General features: G+C 42.2%; 1 protein-coding gene across 1 annotated transcript in view; it reads right to left on the bottom strand.

The window, feature by feature from the left end:
* Positions 1–157: 157 nt before the first annotated feature.
* Positions 158–20,202, bottom strand: part of LOC137325397 (cytosolic phospholipase A2-like) — a 150,737-nt gene continuing 130,692 nt past the window's right edge. Inside the window, exons 16-18 of the mRNA XM_067990459.1 lie at positions 14,381–14,576; positions 11,453–11,610; positions 158–6,005 (exon numbers count right to left, since the gene is read on the bottom strand). Of these exons, the coding sequence (XP_067846560.1) occupies positions 5,832–6,005; positions 11,453–11,610; positions 14,381–14,576 (528 nt within the window). The 3' untranslated portion in view covers positions 158–5,831. The remainder of the gene's footprint in view (positions 6,006–11,452; positions 11,611–14,380; positions 14,577–20,202) is intronic.

Genomic DNA, 20,202 nt, shown 5'->3' with positions numbered 1-20,202 from the left:
AATATTTGGAAATTTGCAGATTTTCCTAGAAGGATGATTATTTTCTGGTCAAAAGATGCTAGAAAATAGTTCATGTATTAAGATGGAAAAAAACAGGAGCAAAAGTGGATGCGAGAAAAGGATGTCAATTCAAACAGAATCACAATTCAGTGACAAGCAAATGATCCAATTTTTATTTATATAAAATATGTACATTTTCACATTCATTTGCAGCAATGTTTTTTTTCACTGAACACAGTGCACAATTTGTGCAATTAAAAAATCTGACTAATACACTATACTGTGAAGTGTAAAAGATAAGTAATCAGGCAGGATCCATTGCATTTACCTACTTTACCATTGGTGACTGGGTCAATCTTCTTGGACTGTCTGTGGTGGCCCATGTTTTGCAAGACTCTCCCCTCCCCATTTTGAAAGGGCACAATATGAAATATATTTCTAACTTTTTAAATTGAGAAAATGAGAGCCATGATTGAAAAATATGAGAAGACAAGATAAATCAGGATGTAGTGACTGGTTTTACAAATCTGTAGACTGCAGGAGGAAGGGAAGACAGAGGGACATAAAGAATTCCTAGGAAAGAATGAGAAGGTGGGAGACAGTGTGACGAGTTTCAATTTCAACACAGTCAAGGTGCAAGGAGGAAGAAAAGTATACGTTTGGAACATCAAGGAACGAGAGAGGAAGGTTCAGACGAACAATGGCCATAGTGATATTGGTCAAATAGGGAAAAGATAGAACAATGTTTGTTTAATAAAAAGGCAAGTATAGCAAAAGGAAAGGGTGGAGATGTGACCGGTTATAAATCTGGGTGCATACCAGCAAACATAGTGTTTCCATAAGCTAACAATTACCTAGTTACAGCATGCAAACTATATCATATGACCATATGAAATTACCACAGAATTCTTTTTAAAATATAAATCAAAAATAGCTCATGACAATAAATGTATATTTAAATAACCTCACAGGAATATTTTTTAAATTATTAAATATAAAGAATTCCCATAGCAACACCACTTACAGAATAAGTACATGGAAATTACAATGTGACATTCATATGTATTCACCTATTCTTGTTAAAACCTAACATACCGTATGACTAAAATAACCTTCCAGCCACATTTAGCAATGTGTTTGGAATTCTCAGAAATTTAGAATCTATTTGTGGGACAAAATTAAACAGATTTAGAAATATATTTCATAAACACAGATATCTGTTTTTCCCTCTCTCCACTTCTCTTGAAAGTGCCGATTGATGCTGGGGTATGATTCTATGTCTGTTGGCTGACCTTTCAGCATCTCATCTAATTCTTCATCATCAGTCCAGACAGTGACAGTTGGCAGACCGTTTAATTGTGGAAAGTATTAGAGCTAATGATCACATTTGCGTGCATTCTCCAGGAGGTCTCACTGGATAGCAATCAGGAGCAGGAAATCTAGCTGATTTCCCCATTCCCCAATTCAGGGAAACTAAGGCCAATTGTAGCTGCCCTACCCCTCACTGTCATGGCTGAGCTCAGCTAACTCAGCACAGACTGGTGATTGAACATGGGACTGTCCTAGCCTATATGGCTCAGCAGCACTTAAGTATTGCCTTTACCTTACACACATATATCTGGCATCATTCCACTGCACGAAATGCTGGACATCAATCTTCAAACAGATATATATACACCTGTGGGTTAGTGAAGTCTTTCAGCTGGTTATAAGGGTGCTGATCTCTATTCTCCATGTTATTTATCTCGGTGGAGTAAAACTGAGCATTTCATTTCCATTAATAAATCAAACAGAATCAACGTTCAATTAAAGCACAAAACAATAAATTATCATTGGGCCATTTGTTATATAAAACAATATAGAATAGTTTATTTACCACCCCTTCAAAAGGACTGATGTCTGTCTTACAGTGATTCTGTTCCAGTTTTATGGAGGGTGGTAAAAGCAGAGATTATAACAGACAATGACCCACTGAAGAAAAGGTTGGAAGTTAAATAAAATTATACTTTTACAATGGTACATCATCATTATACTTCTAGCCCACAAAAATCTTTCATTACTGAAGCTCAAAGAATTTTAATAATGAACCTCAAATTTATAAAAGACCATTTTACTTTATAAAAATTCCGTAACATATTAAAGCATGCCAATGAAATAATTAAATGGTAAGATGTACATATGACCCTTCCCGGTAAGTAATCCTCACTAAGAGTTTCACGTGGCTTGGATGAAATGTAGCATTTCCGCAGGACCCACATTCAGTCCACTAGCGCAGTACAAACCAGCTCTTCCTGCATTCTGGTAGGAGCACAGCACAGCCACTGCCATCTGAAGGAACAAGCAGAACCGAGAAATGGCTAGGATTCCCCCTCTCTGCTGATTTTTCGGTGGAACTAAGACACGTGGGCAAAAAGTGGGTTGGTGATGTTGTCTGCCCATTTTTGTGTGCCCCCAATTTCTCTCAGGCAGGGACTGCTGGCATAAATTGTAAGCAGATGCAAATGAAGAAGTACATTCTCCAAAGTATCTCCTGTCATTTGCACCACAGCTGCATGGGACAACAGAGGCATCAGGCTGGAGTGAGGGGCGGGGGGAGAGGGTGGGTGGAATTTAGACACTTTGGGAACTTTTGGTTAACTTTCGCTGGCATCTCAAAGGCTGCCAGCATTGCTGTGCTATGAGTGAAACCCAATAGAAATGTCTCATCCTGTATAATATGAAGTCTACCGTTTTTAGTTGATTGGGCTATGAGCATAGTACAATGGAGGTGAAAGGGTAATAATACAATGCAGGATGTAAAGGTTAGGACATCATAAGCTGATACCACCATTTTATCTGCAAGTTACCACAAAACATTTTGTAAGTTATAACAATTCAGTGATGGCAATGGCCATTGCCAGCCTCATACAACAATTACTCACACGCTCAATTCTCTAGTGTAGTACAAACCAGCTCTACCCAGACTGTGATGGGAACACAAAATAGCCAATCTGGTCTGAAGGGACAAGATCTGAAACAGGTAGGGGACAGTTGTGGGGGGAGTGGATTTTCAAGAGCAGGCTGCCCATTTCTTGTCTGAAAAAAGGCAACTGGTGGAAGAACAATTGTGGGGGACCTCGGACACCCATTTGCCAAACCGATTTTTCAGGCAGGCCAAGGCAGAGACCGTTTAAAATATACAGATCGAGATTCTATACCGGTTGTAGCATTTCAATTGCAATTTTCATGGAGAAATGGGCCAAACAAGTGAAGTGCAAGCTAGGGATAAGGCGGGAAAGTGGAGTTGAGGTAAAAGATCAGCTATGATCTTATTGAATGGCGGAGCAGGCTTGAGGGGCCGTATGGCCTACTCCAGCTCCTATTTCTTATGTTCTCATGACCCAGTTTTTCTCAGCATCGAGTAGCATGACCAGCGGTCTTTAAACGGGCCGCTGGAGGCCATTCGGTAAAGGTAAGCTATTGCTTTTTTTTTGGGGGGGTCATGAGGAGCTGCTGGCCTGTTTTCCCCTGCAAACCCTCCCTACCCCCTCCAGGATTCACACTCTCCCCCAACAGGCCCCATCTGCTGGCCGGCTCCTTGTGGATGCCAGTTAATTCCCCTCCACAACAAACTGGTTAAATGCAACAGAGTACTATGCTATGAGTGAAACCTAATAGAAGTGTCTTGTCCTGTATAATATGAAGTCTATGGTTTTTAGTTTTTGGGCTATGAGCATAGTGCCATAGTTGGTGCCCACAGCTCGCCAATAAATTTAAACGCCGACCAAACCTGAAAATGGTTCGAGCCTCCTCACGGTGGTCTTGGCCGGGCGCAGCACCGATATTGCGCCCGTTGTGAAAATCTCCCCCATTAACTTTTAAAAAATGAGGTTGAATATATATTAATAAGAGGGAGTGAAAGGCAGCATCAAATGTGGCTTTTATTCATCTTAATGCTGTGTATATATTATATACATGTGTATGTGTTATCGAGAGTCACCATATCATTTAAAATAACTTAAATATATAGGCAGAGATGCTGTTGCCTCTAAGGGTTATCAGATGTAAAGTAGTTATTAAGCCATAGGTCTGGTGCTGGACGTCTGCCACGGTGAAATTTCATCAACAGGCACAGCAATAAGTTGCAGCTTTATCCTCAGAATGACTAATGCAATAGCTACCTATTAAATTATGTGAATAGAAATTTTGGTGGTTCTTGTGATGGACTCGGTGGTCACACTTTGAGCCCCAGGACCACTTATTGCTCAGTCAGCCACAGCGGGGTTGAGTTTTATTCATTCTCGATGGGTTCCACTAGGTGGAATGCCTGGCCAAAGCAGATTGTTGCTCACTGTGGGAGGAAGGAAATGCAGACACTGCCCCAGACTCAATCCATTAGGATGTTTCCTGATCACTGACAGGCAATGACAAAGCAGAAATGTGCTGCCCAGTTTGAAGGAAGAGATAAAAGAGGCCTTAGGAGGGACAATGATAAAAACAGGGGAATTGTATAAATAAATACATCCACATTGAATGTAACTACAATTAATTGGAAAGTTATATGCTCAGGCCATTTTCCTGAATATAGGCCTTTAATACAATTGCCAATGGCAGTTAAAAAAAATGTTCAACTCCCTTTCTCTTCTAGTGCAAAAATGGTTATACTGAAGAATTATATTGTCAATATTAACATTTGAGTATCACGCTGACCGGGAGACTACACACATATTATAAAAGGAAAGCTAAGCTATGGTGCTTTGTTGAGGCTGGGTAGCGATCAGCTGACTTTGTTCAATTGGTGTGAAATGGAATGTTGGAGGCCAAATTATATACCACTTCTGGCATTGTGGTGAAGGAGGGGGAAATGAAGCATGGCAGATACACCATATAGATCTGGCCCAGATGTGGCTTGGATGTGATAAGGGACCATCGCCACTTTGCCATATTTAATTGGAGGTGTCAGGGAACACTGAAGTTAATTTAAGTGTTTCAGTACCACCCTATCTAAGATTAACTCAACACATAGCAGGGATCAAACCTTGGACCTTCCTCGTTTATATGTCTCAGTGACAACAGAATGCATTTGTCCATGAGTCATATTTATTAATGAAAGATGTGACAGGCGAAGTACTATTGAGGATGCTATCCTTTAAATCATGAAAGACCAGGTGTGATGAAGGATATTGCACTGGACTAGTTGATGGTTTCTACGATTTTCAATTAAAAGCAGAATGGAGAAGAATTGCCATCACTTAGGCCTTTGGGGTAGATCCCAAATGAACAACTCTGTTTAGAAGGTTAAGCTTTAAATCCAATCCCTTGGCAGTGTAGGGTGTGGGACAGGATTCAACCTACAATATTTTACATCACTGAGTTCCTGATCTCAGGCAGGTTACTGTTGGAAGGTACCGACTGGGTTGGGAAGAGGGGGAACCCAGCAAAACAGCCATCATCAGGTTGTTCTCATCCAGGTCCCCTTATTGGTCAATTCAGACCTACAATTGGTGGAGAGCTGAGTTGAGCCCCCTTCCTCAGATGGCCAGGAAAAAAGGAAGAAACATAGGTGAAAAGAAGTGGTTTTAAGCTGTCACAATAAAAATCTTCAGTCTTTGATGTGCTCCATCTTTCACAGCTTGGCCATCACATTACTAACATCACTTTCTTTTTAAACTAGGATTTTACTTTTACTTTTTGTCATTATTTTGCTTTGTCTAATGCAGATAGGGTAATACATAAGATCCTGCATGCAATCCAAGCCATACCACGATCAGGGCCCAGGTAGACGAGATTTGACTGTAAGAGTCTGGAAATGCCCATCTCCTCCTGTCGTAATGCTGCAGCTAATGCGCCTCCTACAGCTGCTTGTACTGATCCTCCGCAGCATGTCGCTTCCGCCTGGACTGGAGCCCATCAAAACTAAGCGACTTTTTCAGTCTTCTGTACTCCACGTCGCTGAGGGACACAGAGCAGCGAGATGGGTTCTGTCGTCTGTACTTGATGCTCTCGATGATGGCGTCTTTAATCAGCTGTTTAGAAAAAGAGATCAGCAGTTCAGGGTGTTAAACACTTGGCAGAGAGGGCGAGTTTGTTTCGATATTGAAACGTAACCGATCCAATCAAGCAGTCAAGAGCTAGAAATCCACTTCCTTGATTGGACGCTTCAAATGGAAAGTGAATATTTCCTACCGTGAGGTGAAAGTGTTAAGGACGCAGGACAATATTTTCTACACATTGTTTTACTACAGCTGTACTGTGCAAACTCAAAGATTCTGTGCTGGCATATGGCCACCAGCTTACAATTAATTAACACCCATAGTGCTAGAAAGGTGTCCCAGAGCACTTTACAGATCGGGTAAGTGAAAATGGAAACCAACTGGGAAGTAGAATAACAGGTAGAGTGGATTTAAAGTTGGAGCCAAAAGAAGCAGCTAAAAAGAAAACTCCTTACACAGGTTTTTGAAAGCAGGGAATAAGGAGACAAGGTCAAGAGGTTTTAGGAGGGAGCTCCAGAGGCGGAATGAAAAAAAATGGGCAACAAGGAGTAGACCAGTGTCAGTGGAGCCATGGGAGAGAGCAAGGCATTATAAAGGAGATCCATGAGATAGGGTGGGGTAAGGCGGTGGAGGCACTTAAATGTGAGAAGAAAGGTCATCAAATTGATGCATAGGCGCAAGGTGGGGGGGGGATGGCAATCATAGAAAATTTACGGCACAGAAGGAGGTCATTCGGCCCATCGTGTCTGCGCCAGCCGAAAATGAGCCACCCAGCCTAATCCCACTTTCCAGCACTTGGTCCGTAGCCTTGTAGGTCACGGCACTTCAGGTGCACATCCAGGTACTTTTTAAATGAGTTGCGGGTTTCTGCCTCTACCACCCTTTCAGGCAGTGAGTTCCAGACCCTCACCACCCACTGGGTGAAAAAAAATGTCCTCAGCCCTCCTCTAATCCTTCTACCAATCACTTTAAATCTATGCCCCCTGGTTATTGACCCCTCTCTGCTAAGTGAAATAGGTCCTTCCTATCCACTCTATATAGGCCCCTCATAATTTTGTACACTTCAATTAAATCACCCCTCAGCCTCCTCTGTTCCAAAGAGAACAACCACAGCCTATCCAACCTTTCCTCATAGCTAAAAATTTCCAGTCCTGGCAACATCCGTGTAAATCTCCTCCGTACCCTCTCTAGTGCAATTACACCCTTCCTGTAATGTGGTGACCAGAACTGTACACAGTACTCAAGCTGTGGCCTAACTAGTGTTTTATACGGTTCCAGCATAACCTCCCTGCTCTTGTATTCTATGCCGCAGCTAATAAAGGAAAGTATTCCATATGCCTTCTTAACTACCTTATCTATCTGTCCTGCTTCAGAGATCTGTGGACATGCACTCCAAGGTCCCTCACCTCCTCTACACCTTTCAGTATCCTCCCATTTATTGTGTACTCCCTTGCCTTGTTTGCCCTCCCCAAATTCATTACCTCACACTACTCCGGATTGAATTCCATTTGCCACTTTTCTGCCCACCTGACCAGTCCATTGATATCTTCCTGCAGTCTACAGCTTTCCTCCTCACTATCAACCACATGGCCAATTTTTGTATCATCTGCAAACTTCTTAATCATGCCGCCTACATTTAAGTACAAATCATTAATATATATAATAAAAAGCGAGGGATCTAGTACTGAACCCTGCAATGGGACGTGGTGAGGACTGGGATAATAGAAGTGCAGGGATTTAAGCAGGTAAGAATACAAGGAGCTGCATTTTGCATGAGTTGCAGTTTGTGAAGGATTGGAAGTAGGGAGGCCAACCAGAAGAGCATTTGAAAAGTCGAGCTTTAACGTAATAGCAGCAGGAATAAGAGTCTCATTGGTAATAAGGGAGAGATGGGGTGAATATGGGTAATGGTATAAAGGTGAAAGGAGACATTCAATTTTGGTGACAGAATGGATGTGGGAAAGGAAACGGCTGGGATTAAGCTACAAGCTGAAGTTTCTGCATCACTGGATTTAAGCTGAGGTGACAGTCCGGGAAGTTGGTGGAGTTAGTGGCAGAGGCACAGAGGAGTTTACAGGGGCCAAAAAAGATGGCGTCAGTTTTTCGAACATTAAGCTGGAGGAAATTTTGGCTCATCTGAGACTTGATGTCAGGCAAGCAGTTAGAGAGGTGAGAAACTGCCTTGGAATTAAAGAGGTGGAAAGATAAAGCTCAGCATCACCTGGAAATGTATGAGCAAAGAAAACAAAAGCACATGTCAATAACCAGGTGCATCAAGATTTCAGAGGAGACACTGTGCTTTCACACCCTATATTCATCGGATTATTGGGCTCACAGTCCTCTTAGGAGTCTCTCAAATGCAAAAAGTTACTTTGCTGTAGATTCACCAGCTCAGCAGCCGTGCTGATTTCATCCAGTTTAGGGCTGATCTACTCGCCACGACAGAGAGGCAAGGAATCGCACCAATGGAGCCTTCAGAGTCTCGCGGTGATGAGTTGCTGCCCAGATGGAGGGGTATGGCTTGTTGCCCTGAGCAGCCAAGACTCGTTGTGATGACCTGCTGCGATGAATCGCCGTCTAGAGAGGCAGCAGCTTGCTACAATGGAGAGGACTTTGATGACTCACTGTGATGAAGGGATGCGGCTTGCTGCTTAGAGAGGTAAAAGTCACTGCGACGGAGAGACTTGCAACAACTCACCACGGCACAGAGCCACTCTCCATCGATACTGGTGTGTCATTGCCAGTGTTTTTCCAGCAGAGATTGATAATAACCATAAAATCTCAACTACAAGGATGAAATCTGATGAACAGGATGGAATGAAGCTCCCTTTGCCCTTACACCAATTTTACTGTCAACGGTGGGAAGGGGGAAGAGCGATGAGAGCAAATATTTTACATCTGTGCTTTAAAACAGAAAAATGTAGTCATTCTAACAATTCCATTTACAGTAAGACGTGAGCAGAACTCTGGCCAATATATACAAAAAAAACTTCTGACGCACTTTGTATATAGTTATTACAATTGCATTAATTTGGCTGTCCCATTACGCAGGCAAAGTAGTGGCTCTGCTGACAATTCAGATTTCTTTTGACAACCTAACTGCTTGAAGAGATTGTGGTACAGCAAGGTGTATGCTTCACGATTTAACCAGAGGAGAAGCTGGCCCTACAACTCATGCACCAAAACACAGAGTCACTTGGTAAATAAACAGAGGAAGAGTGAATATAAACACCTCTCTAGTGCCTCCTAGCGACAGTGTGGCACTGGCAGAGGTTTGGGAGCAGGCTGTCCTCTTGCCTGTTGACTAGGGCCCAACTTTTATCAATATATTATTAAAATTTATGCACGGCATGCAGTTTCTGTCCACAAACCTTATTTCCTGTTGTCATGATTTTTGGTCATGCTTTACTGTCAACATTTGCCATTGTAAATTGCTGTCAATATAAATAAATCCGTTCAATTTTGCTGTCATGGTGCAGATGTAGGCTCCGGCCATTAGGTGGTTCTGCGGAGCGAGTTTCCAAAGTCTGTCTCAACTTCATTGCTATCTTTTATATCAAATAATTATACTCATCAAATGACCATCCAATGCTAATGGGTAATTTATTAGTAACAACATAAGAATTTTTAGGACCAGGAAAGGGCATAAGGCTGAAGAAGCCAGACCCTTTTTGACAGATCGTTCCTAATCCACCCTTCTCCTCACCTCTCTCTCAATCATTTCTCTCTTCAGAAATACATCTAATTATCTCAAACATTTGTATGGGCGCTTTAATAACCTTCCATTAACTTATCCCACAAGTCTGTTACTGGATTTTTTTCTGTTAACTTAAAATCCCTGATATCTGGAATCACTGATGTTGCTCCCCGCTTTACCCTCTCAAGAGTCATAATATAATTCCTATGACTTGATGGCCAGAATTGACAAGAGGGGGCAAATAAATTGAAATGAAAAGAAATGGCCCTTAAGAATCCTGTACACCTGTCATATTATCTACTGGCTCTCCTTTATCATAGTATTATAGTAGGTACAGCACAGGAGGAGGCCATTCGGCCCATCATGCCTGTGCCAGCTCTTTGAAAGAGCTATCTAAATAGTTCCATTCCCCCGCTCTTTCCCCATAGCCCTATAAATTTTTTCCCTTCAAGTATTTATCTAATTCCCTTTTGAAAGTTACTATTGAATCTGCTTCCACCACCCTTTCAGGCAGTGCATTCCAGATCATTACAACTTGCTGCATAAAAAATGTTTCCTCACGTTGCCTCTGGCTCTTTTGCCGATCACCTTAAATCTGTGTCCTCTGGTTACCGACTCTTCTGCCACTGGAAACGGTTTCTCCTTATTTACTCTGTCAAAACCGTTCATGATCTTTAATACCTCTATCAAATCTCCTCTTAACCTTCTCTGTTCTAAGGAGAACAACCCCAGGTTCTCCAGTCTGTCCACATAACTGAAGTCCCTCATCCCTGGCATCATTCTAGTCAATCTCTTCTGCACCCTCTATAAGGCCTTGACATCCTTCCTAAAGTGTGGTGCCCAGAATTGAACACAATACTCCAGCTGAGGCCTAACCAGTGTTTTATAAAGGTTTAGCATAACTTCCTTGCTTTTGTACTCTATGCCTCTATTAATAAAGCCCAGGATCCCATTTGCTTTTTTAACAGCCTTCTCAACTTGTCCTGCCACTGTCAAAGATTTGTGTACATACAACCCCAGGTCTCTCTGTTCCTGCGCACCCTTTAGTTTATATTGCCTCTCCTCACTTTTCCTACCAAAATGTATCACTTCACACTTCTCTGCTTTAAATTTCATCTGCCACCTGTCTGCCCATTTCACCAGTCTGTCTATGTCCTCCTGAAGTCTATTATTATCTTCCACATTGTTTACTACATATCCGAGTTTCGTGTCCGCTGCAAACTTTGAAATTATATCCTAGAAGGACAAGAGCAGCAGGCACTTGGAACAACACCACCTGCACGTTCCCCTCCAAGTCACACACCATCCCGACTTGGAAATATATCGCCGTTCCTTCATCGTCGCTGGGTCAAAATCCTGGAACTCCCTACCTAACAGCACTGTGGGAGAACCTTCACCACACGGACTGCAGCGGTTCAAGAAGGCAGCTCACCACCACCTTCTCAAGGGCAATTAGGGATGGGCAATAAATGCTGGCCTTGCCAGCGACACCCGAATAAAAATAAAGAACTCCTGTATACCCAAGTCCAGGTCATTAATATATATCAAAAAGAACAGCGGTCCTAATACTGACCCCTGGGGAACACCACTTCACTCCAGTCTGAAAAACAACCATCCACCACTACATAGTCACCATTCACCACATTATATTTTACAATGTTTAATATAGAACAAGATTTCGGAGCTTCATTCACAACAGCTTATTTACCTCTGTAGACAAGCAGTCGCGTGAGATTTTTGATATGGCTTCAAAAATTAGCCCAACGTATGGTCTTAAACATACCTCAATATTGTTAAGTGTGTTGAACTCCATTAGGTCATGAAGCTGAGTAAACGCCTTATTGGAATACTGGAAGTTGAAAGTAGAATATGGGGTGTCAGCATCATCAAAGATGTCAAAGTCCACATTCTCCATTTCTTTCTCGCTCTCTCGTTTAACACCTTCAGCAAAGACGGGGTCATGTTTTAGTACAAATATCTTTATTAGCACTTTACTTTCTACAATCTATTTCATTCTTACCCCCTCTTTTCTCCCCTCCTCTTCCAACATACTCAGTCATGCTGGCGTAAAGTTCCATTGGTGCTGGTTGGCATCCAATACCTTGCCCAAGTAGCCAACTGTTCTGACGAGTGGCCATCGACCTGAAACGTTAACTCTGTTTCTCTCTCCACAGATGCTGCCTGACCCACTGAGTGTTTTCAACATTTTCTGTTTGTTAATTGTATGATTTATATCAATGAGTGTTGATTGTATTCAGGTGGTGGGTATCAATCGGGGCCTCTCTTGTATCCTTTATGTAGGAGAGCTTATCTCAGGTGCGGGGTGTGTGTAAGGGGAATCTCTATGAATAAAAGCTAGGAAACAACTAAAGACCAGGCTCTAGTATTCTATCCTTCACCACATGGCTTTCCATTTATAACACTGTTTTTACTTCAGCCATTCTTCACTGTAAGCCTTGAGTGGCATCAGAATATTTAACTGTGCAGGCAATCACAGCCAAACTCAATCCTCTACTCACCTGATGTCCACACGCATGCACTTTCCAGCGGGACGTTACTGGATAGTGATGAGTAGGTGGAACAGTGGCTGATGTTTGCTTTCTCTAGTCCAATTGTGCTGTGGCCAGTTACAGCACTCTTTCAGTTGTTGCTGCCCTAACTGAGATCGGCTATCTTGGCACAGACTGGAGATTGAACCTGGGGTTTGCCTTGTCTATACGCTGAGGATGACACAAGGCCATTCATTTATTGAACTTCTTAACATATCACTCAGGGCAGTTCGACATTTGGTCTCTGAATCTCTTTAGCAGTTTTCAAAATTGTGATGGTGTACTGTTAATGGGTGATCAAATCAAACAAGCCCCAGCTCGACTGCTTTGTGCAGGTGAATCATTAGGTTGGGCTGCAGCCAAGCTTTAAGTTGCTTGGAATTCTGAGGAAGCTCTCTCCATTCTTCAGAAAATCCAAGGCTGAACCGATGAACAAACCTTGGACCTAATCCAACATCTTGCTCATACTACAATGACTGCAATTCCAGGCTTTCAGATTTGGCTTTCAGATTAATAGGCTCGGATTCAAGTAAACAGAACTGAAAAGCTCCTCATAAAAAACACACCGACATTTAATGTCTACCATCACCTGCAAAAATTAGATTTGACAGGCTCACTGTGCTCAATCTTAGGGAGCAGAATTAGAGAGTTGCTTGGAACGGGGGTTTCCTCATTCATAACCGTCTCCTGTTGCAATCTTGAAATTCCAATTTCATTGTAGTGTGCATGCTTCACTGTGGAATTGAGTTTCCATAGATCTTAATAGATTCAATTCTATATCTTTTTCCCATTAAGACTATCATGTGATGAGGAGCATAATAGTTACAGGTAATGTCAATTATGTAAATGACACAGTACTGTGTGAATTGGGTGACTGTGGTGATGCTTGCAAAAGTATTCACACTTGTCCACACTGCACTGGACCCAACGTTGTACCTCATTTATATCAAAGCCTGGCCTTTGGAGACAGTGCTGCCTTATAAACGAGGCAACATGTATGCCTCTGGAGACACAGAGTGCCACCTTGGGAAGTGGTCTTGGTCCAGAGAAAAAGTGCTGGGCAAAAGCCAAAGCAAATGGCCACCAGCAGTGGAACTGGATGGGGGCGGGGGCGGGGGCGGGGGCGGGGGGTGCACACCATCATAATAACAACACTTGTATTTATATAGCGCCGTATCACATGAAAAAGTCTCATAGCCCTTCAAACAATGAATACCTTTTGGAGTACAATGACTGTTGTTGTGATGGGAAATTTTATCCTGGCCTTGGTTGGGATGATAATTCAGCCTGTCTGCTCAGACCAACCGTATGATTTCCACATTGTTACCCTCTACAGATCTGTTCCTGATATTGGGGAAGCTTCTTGACCGGAATCATAAAGCAGTGAATACAACTTTAGAGCAAATGTGTATAGGTAAATGCAGTTGTTCCAAAGTTGCTTCGCAGCCACCCTTCCCAGTAACGAGGCCAGATGCAGGCAGCCCTATCAGATTTTTATAATCATATATATTAGTGACCTGATCAAATTACTGAACCAGTTAAGTGATACTGCAGAAATGGTCTCATGTTAAGACGCTATAGCCTTAGTGCAAGTTGTTGGCAACCTGACATTTTATTTTACAGTTTAATGGTCGTGAAAGTACATTTCCTGCGTATAATAAACCTGAGGGAGCATGACAACAGCTAAAGAACCAGGAGAATTATCAGCAATGCTCACTTTTAAAACTATGGCTCAAGTTCCCTTAATGGCTCCACTTGTAAGTGTACTGCCTAAAGTGGAAATCAACCATATAGAAGTTTCAATCCTTTGTGCTGAGTTAGTTGATCTCAGTCACAGAGTGGAACTAGGGGAGCTACAATTTACCTCAGCATTTCTGTACTGGGGAGGGGAGGGAAAAGCAACCCCACTCTTAATTGCTGTCCAGTGACTCCTCTTGGAAAGTATGCATGTGGACGTTGAGCGACGGCAGCATTAGGCTTTGCTATGGTGCCCTCTACGGTTGAATAAACTGCCTAGGCTTAAACATGAAGGCTTACCACTTGGGCAAAGTACCAGAGGGGAGTAAACGGAGGAAAAGAATTACACATGATTCAGGTGTGTGCTTATCTGAATTCAGTCAAATAAAAGTAATTACAAATCAAGCTTTGATGAAACTCCTTACCTGGAGCTTTATAATGCCTAAAATTGATGTTTGCTAGTACAAAGTGGATGATGGTTGGACAGTCTTTCTCTATCATTGGGTTTTTGGGTTTGAAGACGTAGCATTCTTTCAATCCTTCTCGGTCGAAGACATTGGGGTCAATCTTTGGAAATGACAACTTGTTCATTCTTGCCCACTTCTCTGCAAGCAGGAGCTCCTGTCAAATTAAACAGAGCGATGCTGAGGTTTCCCATTAGAGGAGTGCTGGGTGGGCAGTGTAATAATGAATGGAGTCAAACCAATACTCATCACTTCACCACTAGGCTGCATTAGGTTGTTTTTCAATTCTACAGACTTAAGAGTTCATCTACCTCCCATGATTTTATCATACTTGACGCTGATCATTCAGAAACCATTGTTTATTCCTTCATAAACGTGCACTGATTTTGTCACAACATGGCAGGAGTGCTTTTAGGGGAGGGCTGCTCGAGTTTCACTCGCAATTTCTGACATCACATGTACTCAACTGTCTTATAATCAGTTGTGTTCTTTTTTTTCCCCAATATAAACTATCTGAGCCTCCTGATATATTACTCCCATTCAGTCACTCCCAAGCATCCATCATTTTCAGTACGAACCATCTGAATCCCTCAATTAGATAACTGCCTTGTAATCACTGCTGCGTACACATCATTCTCTTCATTTTGCCTTCCCCTTCTCTCCAGGTCTGCTGCAAAACATTGCCTGGGTGAGTTATGCAGCAGCAGCCTGCTCCCTACCCCCAACTAATGCTGTTCCTGAGCAAATCAGCAGAAAGTGCAGGAGAGGTTTTTGAGAATGTAACTAGCAGGGTAGATAGAGGGGAACCAGTGGATGTCGTAAATTTGGATTTTCAAAAGGCATTCGATAAAAGGTTGTTGCACAAGATAAGGGCTCATGGGGTTGGGGGTAATATATTAGCATGGACAGAGGATTGGTTAACAGACAGAAAACAGAGAGTAGGGATAAATGGGTCATTTTCAGGTTGGCAGGCAGTAACTAGTGGGGTACCACAAGGATCAGTGCTTGGGCCTCAGCTATTTACAATCTATATTAATGACTTAGATGAAGGGACCGAGTCCAATGTATCCAAGTTTGCTGATGATACAAAGCTAGGTGGGAAAGTAAGCTCTGAGGAGGACACAAAGAGTCTGCAAAGAGATATATAGACAGGTTAAGTGAGCGGGCAAGAAGGTGACAGATGGAGTATAATGTGGGGAAATGTGAGGTCATTCATTTTGGTAGGAAGAATAGAAAAACAGAATATTTTTTAAATTGTGAGAAACTATTAAATGTTAGTGTTCAGAGAGACATGGATGCCCTGGTACAAGAAACACAAAAAGTTAGCATGCAGGTACAGCAGGCAATTAGGAAAGCAAATGGCATGTTGACCTTTATTGCAAGGGGGTTGGAGTACAAGATTAAGGAAGTCTTACTACAATTGTACAAGGCTTTGGTGAGACCTCACCTGGAGTACTGCGTACAGTTTTGGTCTCCTTATCTAAAGAAGGATATACTTGCCTTAGAGGCGGTGCAACAAATGTTCACTAGATTAATTCCTGGGATGAGAGGGTTGTCCTATGAGGAGAAATTGAGTAGAATGGGCCTATACACTCTGGAGTTTAGAAGAATGAGAGGAGATCTCATAGAAACATATAAGATTCTGAGGGGGCTTGACAGGGTAGAGGCTGAAAGGTTGTTTCTCCTGGCTGGAGAGTCTAAAACTAGAGGGCATAATCACAGGATAAGGGGTCAGCCATTTAAGACTGAGATGAGGAGGAATTTCTTCACTCAGAGGGTTGTGAATGTTTGGAATTCTCTACCCCAGAGGGCTGTGGATGCTCAGTCATTTAGTCTATTCAAGGCTGAAACAGATACATTTTTGGACTGTAGTGGAATTAAAGGATATCGGGATTGGGCAGGAAAATGGAGTTGAGGTTGAAGATCAGCCATGATCTGATTGAATGGTGGAGCAGGCTCAAGGGGCCGTATGGCCTACTCCTGCTCCTATTATGTTCTTATGAGCGGAGTCTGGTATTTTCCCCACTGAATTTTCCTTCTTCCCTTTCTTCCTGTGGGGTAATGCCATTCCTGACTGCAGTTGGTACCTTTTGAGACATGATTTAAGATAGAGAATACATGTGGCACAGCAAGTTATTTTTAATATGAGAAATAGAGAAAGAGGAAGCGCAAGAAAGCAAAAGCATTAGAAGGAAAGCACGAGAGAGAGAAAAGAGGAAGGGAGAGAAAGTGAATGAGAGAAAGAGAGAGGTAAAGAAAGAGAGACAGAAAACTGGGATGCACTTCAAAGGGCATAAAAGGGGCATTTGATCAGCCCCAAACAGGGAAAGACATTTGTGACACAGTCCCAAAATACAATGAAGGAGGTCTGGGTCAAGAGTAATGTGTGTAGTTATTTGAATCCTTACTGTTCCATCATAGGATCCAGTCCTGCTCCGCCACAGGACCCTGTACTACTCCACCACAGGACCCAGTCCTGCTCCACCACAGGACCCAGTCCTGCTCCACCACAGGACCCAGTCCTGCTCCACCACAGGACCCAGCCCAGCTCCACCACAGGACCCAGCCCAGCTCCACCACAGGACAGGGCCAGAACAAGAATCTCCAGCCCCACCGTAATTCCTCCAACAAGTCTGAAGTACCAGTAGGGCCCCAGAGATAAAATAAATTAGGATGAAATAGGTTTGATGCAACATCTTTGTCTCTAAACTTGGTCACAGACAAAGCCTAGCCAACAGAATATTCCTCCCCCAAATTTCATGTGTGAGAAACATCCCCGAAACTCTCGCTGACCTGGTGTGGTTCCTTAAGTCTTTCCTGACAGGAAATTGTGCTGTTCTGTTCTCTTAAAGGCACACTGGAGGAACTTACTAATGGCCTTAACCTTTTATATTCATTTAAAAAATACAATGTATCTAACTCACTGAAAAAACCCACATTGTTCAGTCTATTCTTTTCTCCCACATGTACACATCTAGCTTCCCCTTAAATGCATCTATGCTAATCACCTCAACCACTCCTCGCGGTGGCGAATTCTACATTCTCACCACTCATCACTAAAATAGATGAAAGGTCATTCACCTCATTGCTGTTTGTGGGACCTTGTTGTGTGTCAGTTAACTGCCACATTTGCAACAGTGACTGCAATTCAAAAGTAGCTGATTGTATATAAAGATTTCTTGAGGACGTGATGAGGAACTGTATAAATGTTAGCTCTTTCTTTCTGTGAGTGCTGCTGACTGCAGACACGTGGTTCTCCTATACAGTAATATAAAATGGGTGGCACTGAACAGAGTTCAGAGATGTTGTCAGGTCCCCACTTAAAAATCTGAACACAAGTAGCCACACTCTCTCCCTTCTACCCATCAGCTGTGAGTCTCTAGCTTCCAGAGGCCTTGATTTGGAGCTGTAACAGGAAGAAAGATTAGGAGACAGCTGCACACGAGGTTGTGGGTCTCTGTTTGAGCGTTGTCCCCCGAGAGCCTAATTTATGGTGTAAAATGGCCTTTAACTGGAATGCTGGGTTAAAAGTAAACTTTGTTTCAGTTCAGATTCCTAGACCCGAGTGAATGCTGGGTTACTGAAACAGCCCAAACTGGGGAGTTGCTTTATTAGACTTTATTCTTAGTCAACACAACAACTGATCCTGAGGGATTTCATAAACACAATACACATTACGTTACACAAACCTGCTGTTGGAGGTGGGTTAGTGGCTACAGGTCTGCAGAACATGTTGACACCAGGCGTACATCCTTTAGTTATATTTGTTTAAGAAGAATGTTTAGATAAAGGGAATGTTTTGCTTGCCATCGAGGCGTTCCTAGTAAGATACTGTCAGTAGGCTTTACATTGTTGGCCTCTATGAGCCTTCCCCTACAACAGCAAAGGCCCATGGGCAGCAAATGAAAGTTGTGAATGGGACTTGGGAATAAGTGAACAAAGACAATCCTGGTTTAACGTTACTGCTGGTGCTCAGAACTGTGGTCAGCAAACAGGGTAGTCTCAGAGCACCAGCTGCTTTTACATTCTCAGTCCTGCAATGTACACATGCTATAAAACTACAGCAATTGAGGCAGACAGGTCCTGAAAGGGCGGTACATTTTACTGCCTTCTATTTTTCAGCTTGCAAATAAGAAAATAGACACCGTTGTAAATTGAGCAAAACCTTTCACTGCTCTTTTGGGTTCTACTTCCCACCACAAACTGAGCTATGATGTTATCTTTTTATTAATGGGCTGATGATTCACACTGGCTCTAGAATGTGTAATTACAGATTTAAGATAATTGGCAAAAGAACCAGAGGTGACATGAGGAAAAAAAAAATTACGCAGCGAGTTGTAATGATCTGGAATGCTCTGCCTGAAAGGGTGGTGGAAGCAGATTCAATAGTAACTTTCAGAAGGGAATTGGACAAATACTTGAAGTGGAAACATTAGCAGGGCTATGGAGAATGAGCGGGGGAGTGGGACTGATTGGATAGCTCTTTCAAAGAGTGGCCTCCCCTTCTGTGCTGTATCATTCTATGATTCGATGAATGTCATTCGGTTAATGGAACCAGGAAGCTCAATTCAATTACTCAGTGATAAGGCACTTTTATATTGAACAAGACCCATGTTAGTGCATTTCTGTCTAAAATTTAGAATGGTATTAGCTTCTTTAATTCAGTCACAAAATATAATTAAAACTAGCTTCACTCTCAGAAATCCTAACTTGACACAGTTATTACAGAACAAATCAGTTTGAGACTGATCTTGGAAGGAAGCCCCAAGGCATTTAATTTATATAGAAACATCTTGTGGGGCCGTTAAAATACTTGTTTAATTGGCAGCTATTTTGAATTTAACAATTGATATTTGCTTGGTCACTTTTTTTTGGAAGATATTCATCAGCTTTCTTGTATAAATCAGAGAAACTGTCTGAAGCCTTTGAAGATAGCTTCCATAGACTATGAGAAAACGAAAGGCACCACTGCAAAAGATTATTTATATCATAGTTTACTGCAGCAGTCAGGAACTGTTTAATTTTTACTATTTGAGGAGCTAGCTATACTTAATAATTACTGTAAAAAATCTATGTGCATCAGTTACCAATCAATTGTTATCTTACTGTTTAATACATTTTGAGACACAATTAAAGCCTAAGTCACAGTCTAGTGTACTGTCATTCTGCCATCTTCCAAAGATAAGGAGGATCGTACAAGGCCATATGATAAAACCATAAATTAAGTAAGCTGAACAAGAGTAGTCTGAAATATGGAAGGAAAAATAGTTACAGTTAAAAAAAAGAGGAAACGCCAGAAATGTAACAGCTGAGCCCCTGAATTAGGTGTCTTACACAGCCAACTTAAGCCAAATGTAAATCTGCTGGAATTCGCTAATGCTGGCTGTCAGGATTGTTTTTTTAGTGGCTTTTCAAGGCCATCAACCTCAGTGAGTCTTGGCAATTTTACACGTGGCATGCAGTGGGTTGCGTGAGACCCTGCGCAATATATAAATACAGGTTTAAAGCGGATGTGTAATAAAAAGAGTATCACAGACCTGCCAGCACAGTGACTCAACAGGAATCAAGTTTCAGATGGGATATCTCAGGGGCTGAAAACAATAGCGGCCTCAGACTGAACTGTCTCAGTGTTGTGTCAGCTCTGTGCTGAATTATTCCTGTGACACAAACCTGACAATGTTGTTATTCAGATTGGGTCAGGTCTCTGGGTACCAGTGGATGATGATGATGATGAGTCCTGAAACTAGCTTCTCCCTTTCACTCATAATCAGCTCATAAATACT

Source organism: Heptranchias perlo, chromosome 9 (genome assembly GCF_035084215.1).
Source record: "Heptranchias perlo isolate sHepPer1 chromosome 9, sHepPer1.hap1, whole genome shotgun sequence".
NCBI lineage: Eukaryota > Metazoa > Chordata > Chondrichthyes > Hexanchiformes > Hexanchidae > Heptranchias > Heptranchias perlo.
Note: the sequence above shows the minus strand (reverse complement) of the source record. Positions and strands in the feature narration are given on the sequence as shown.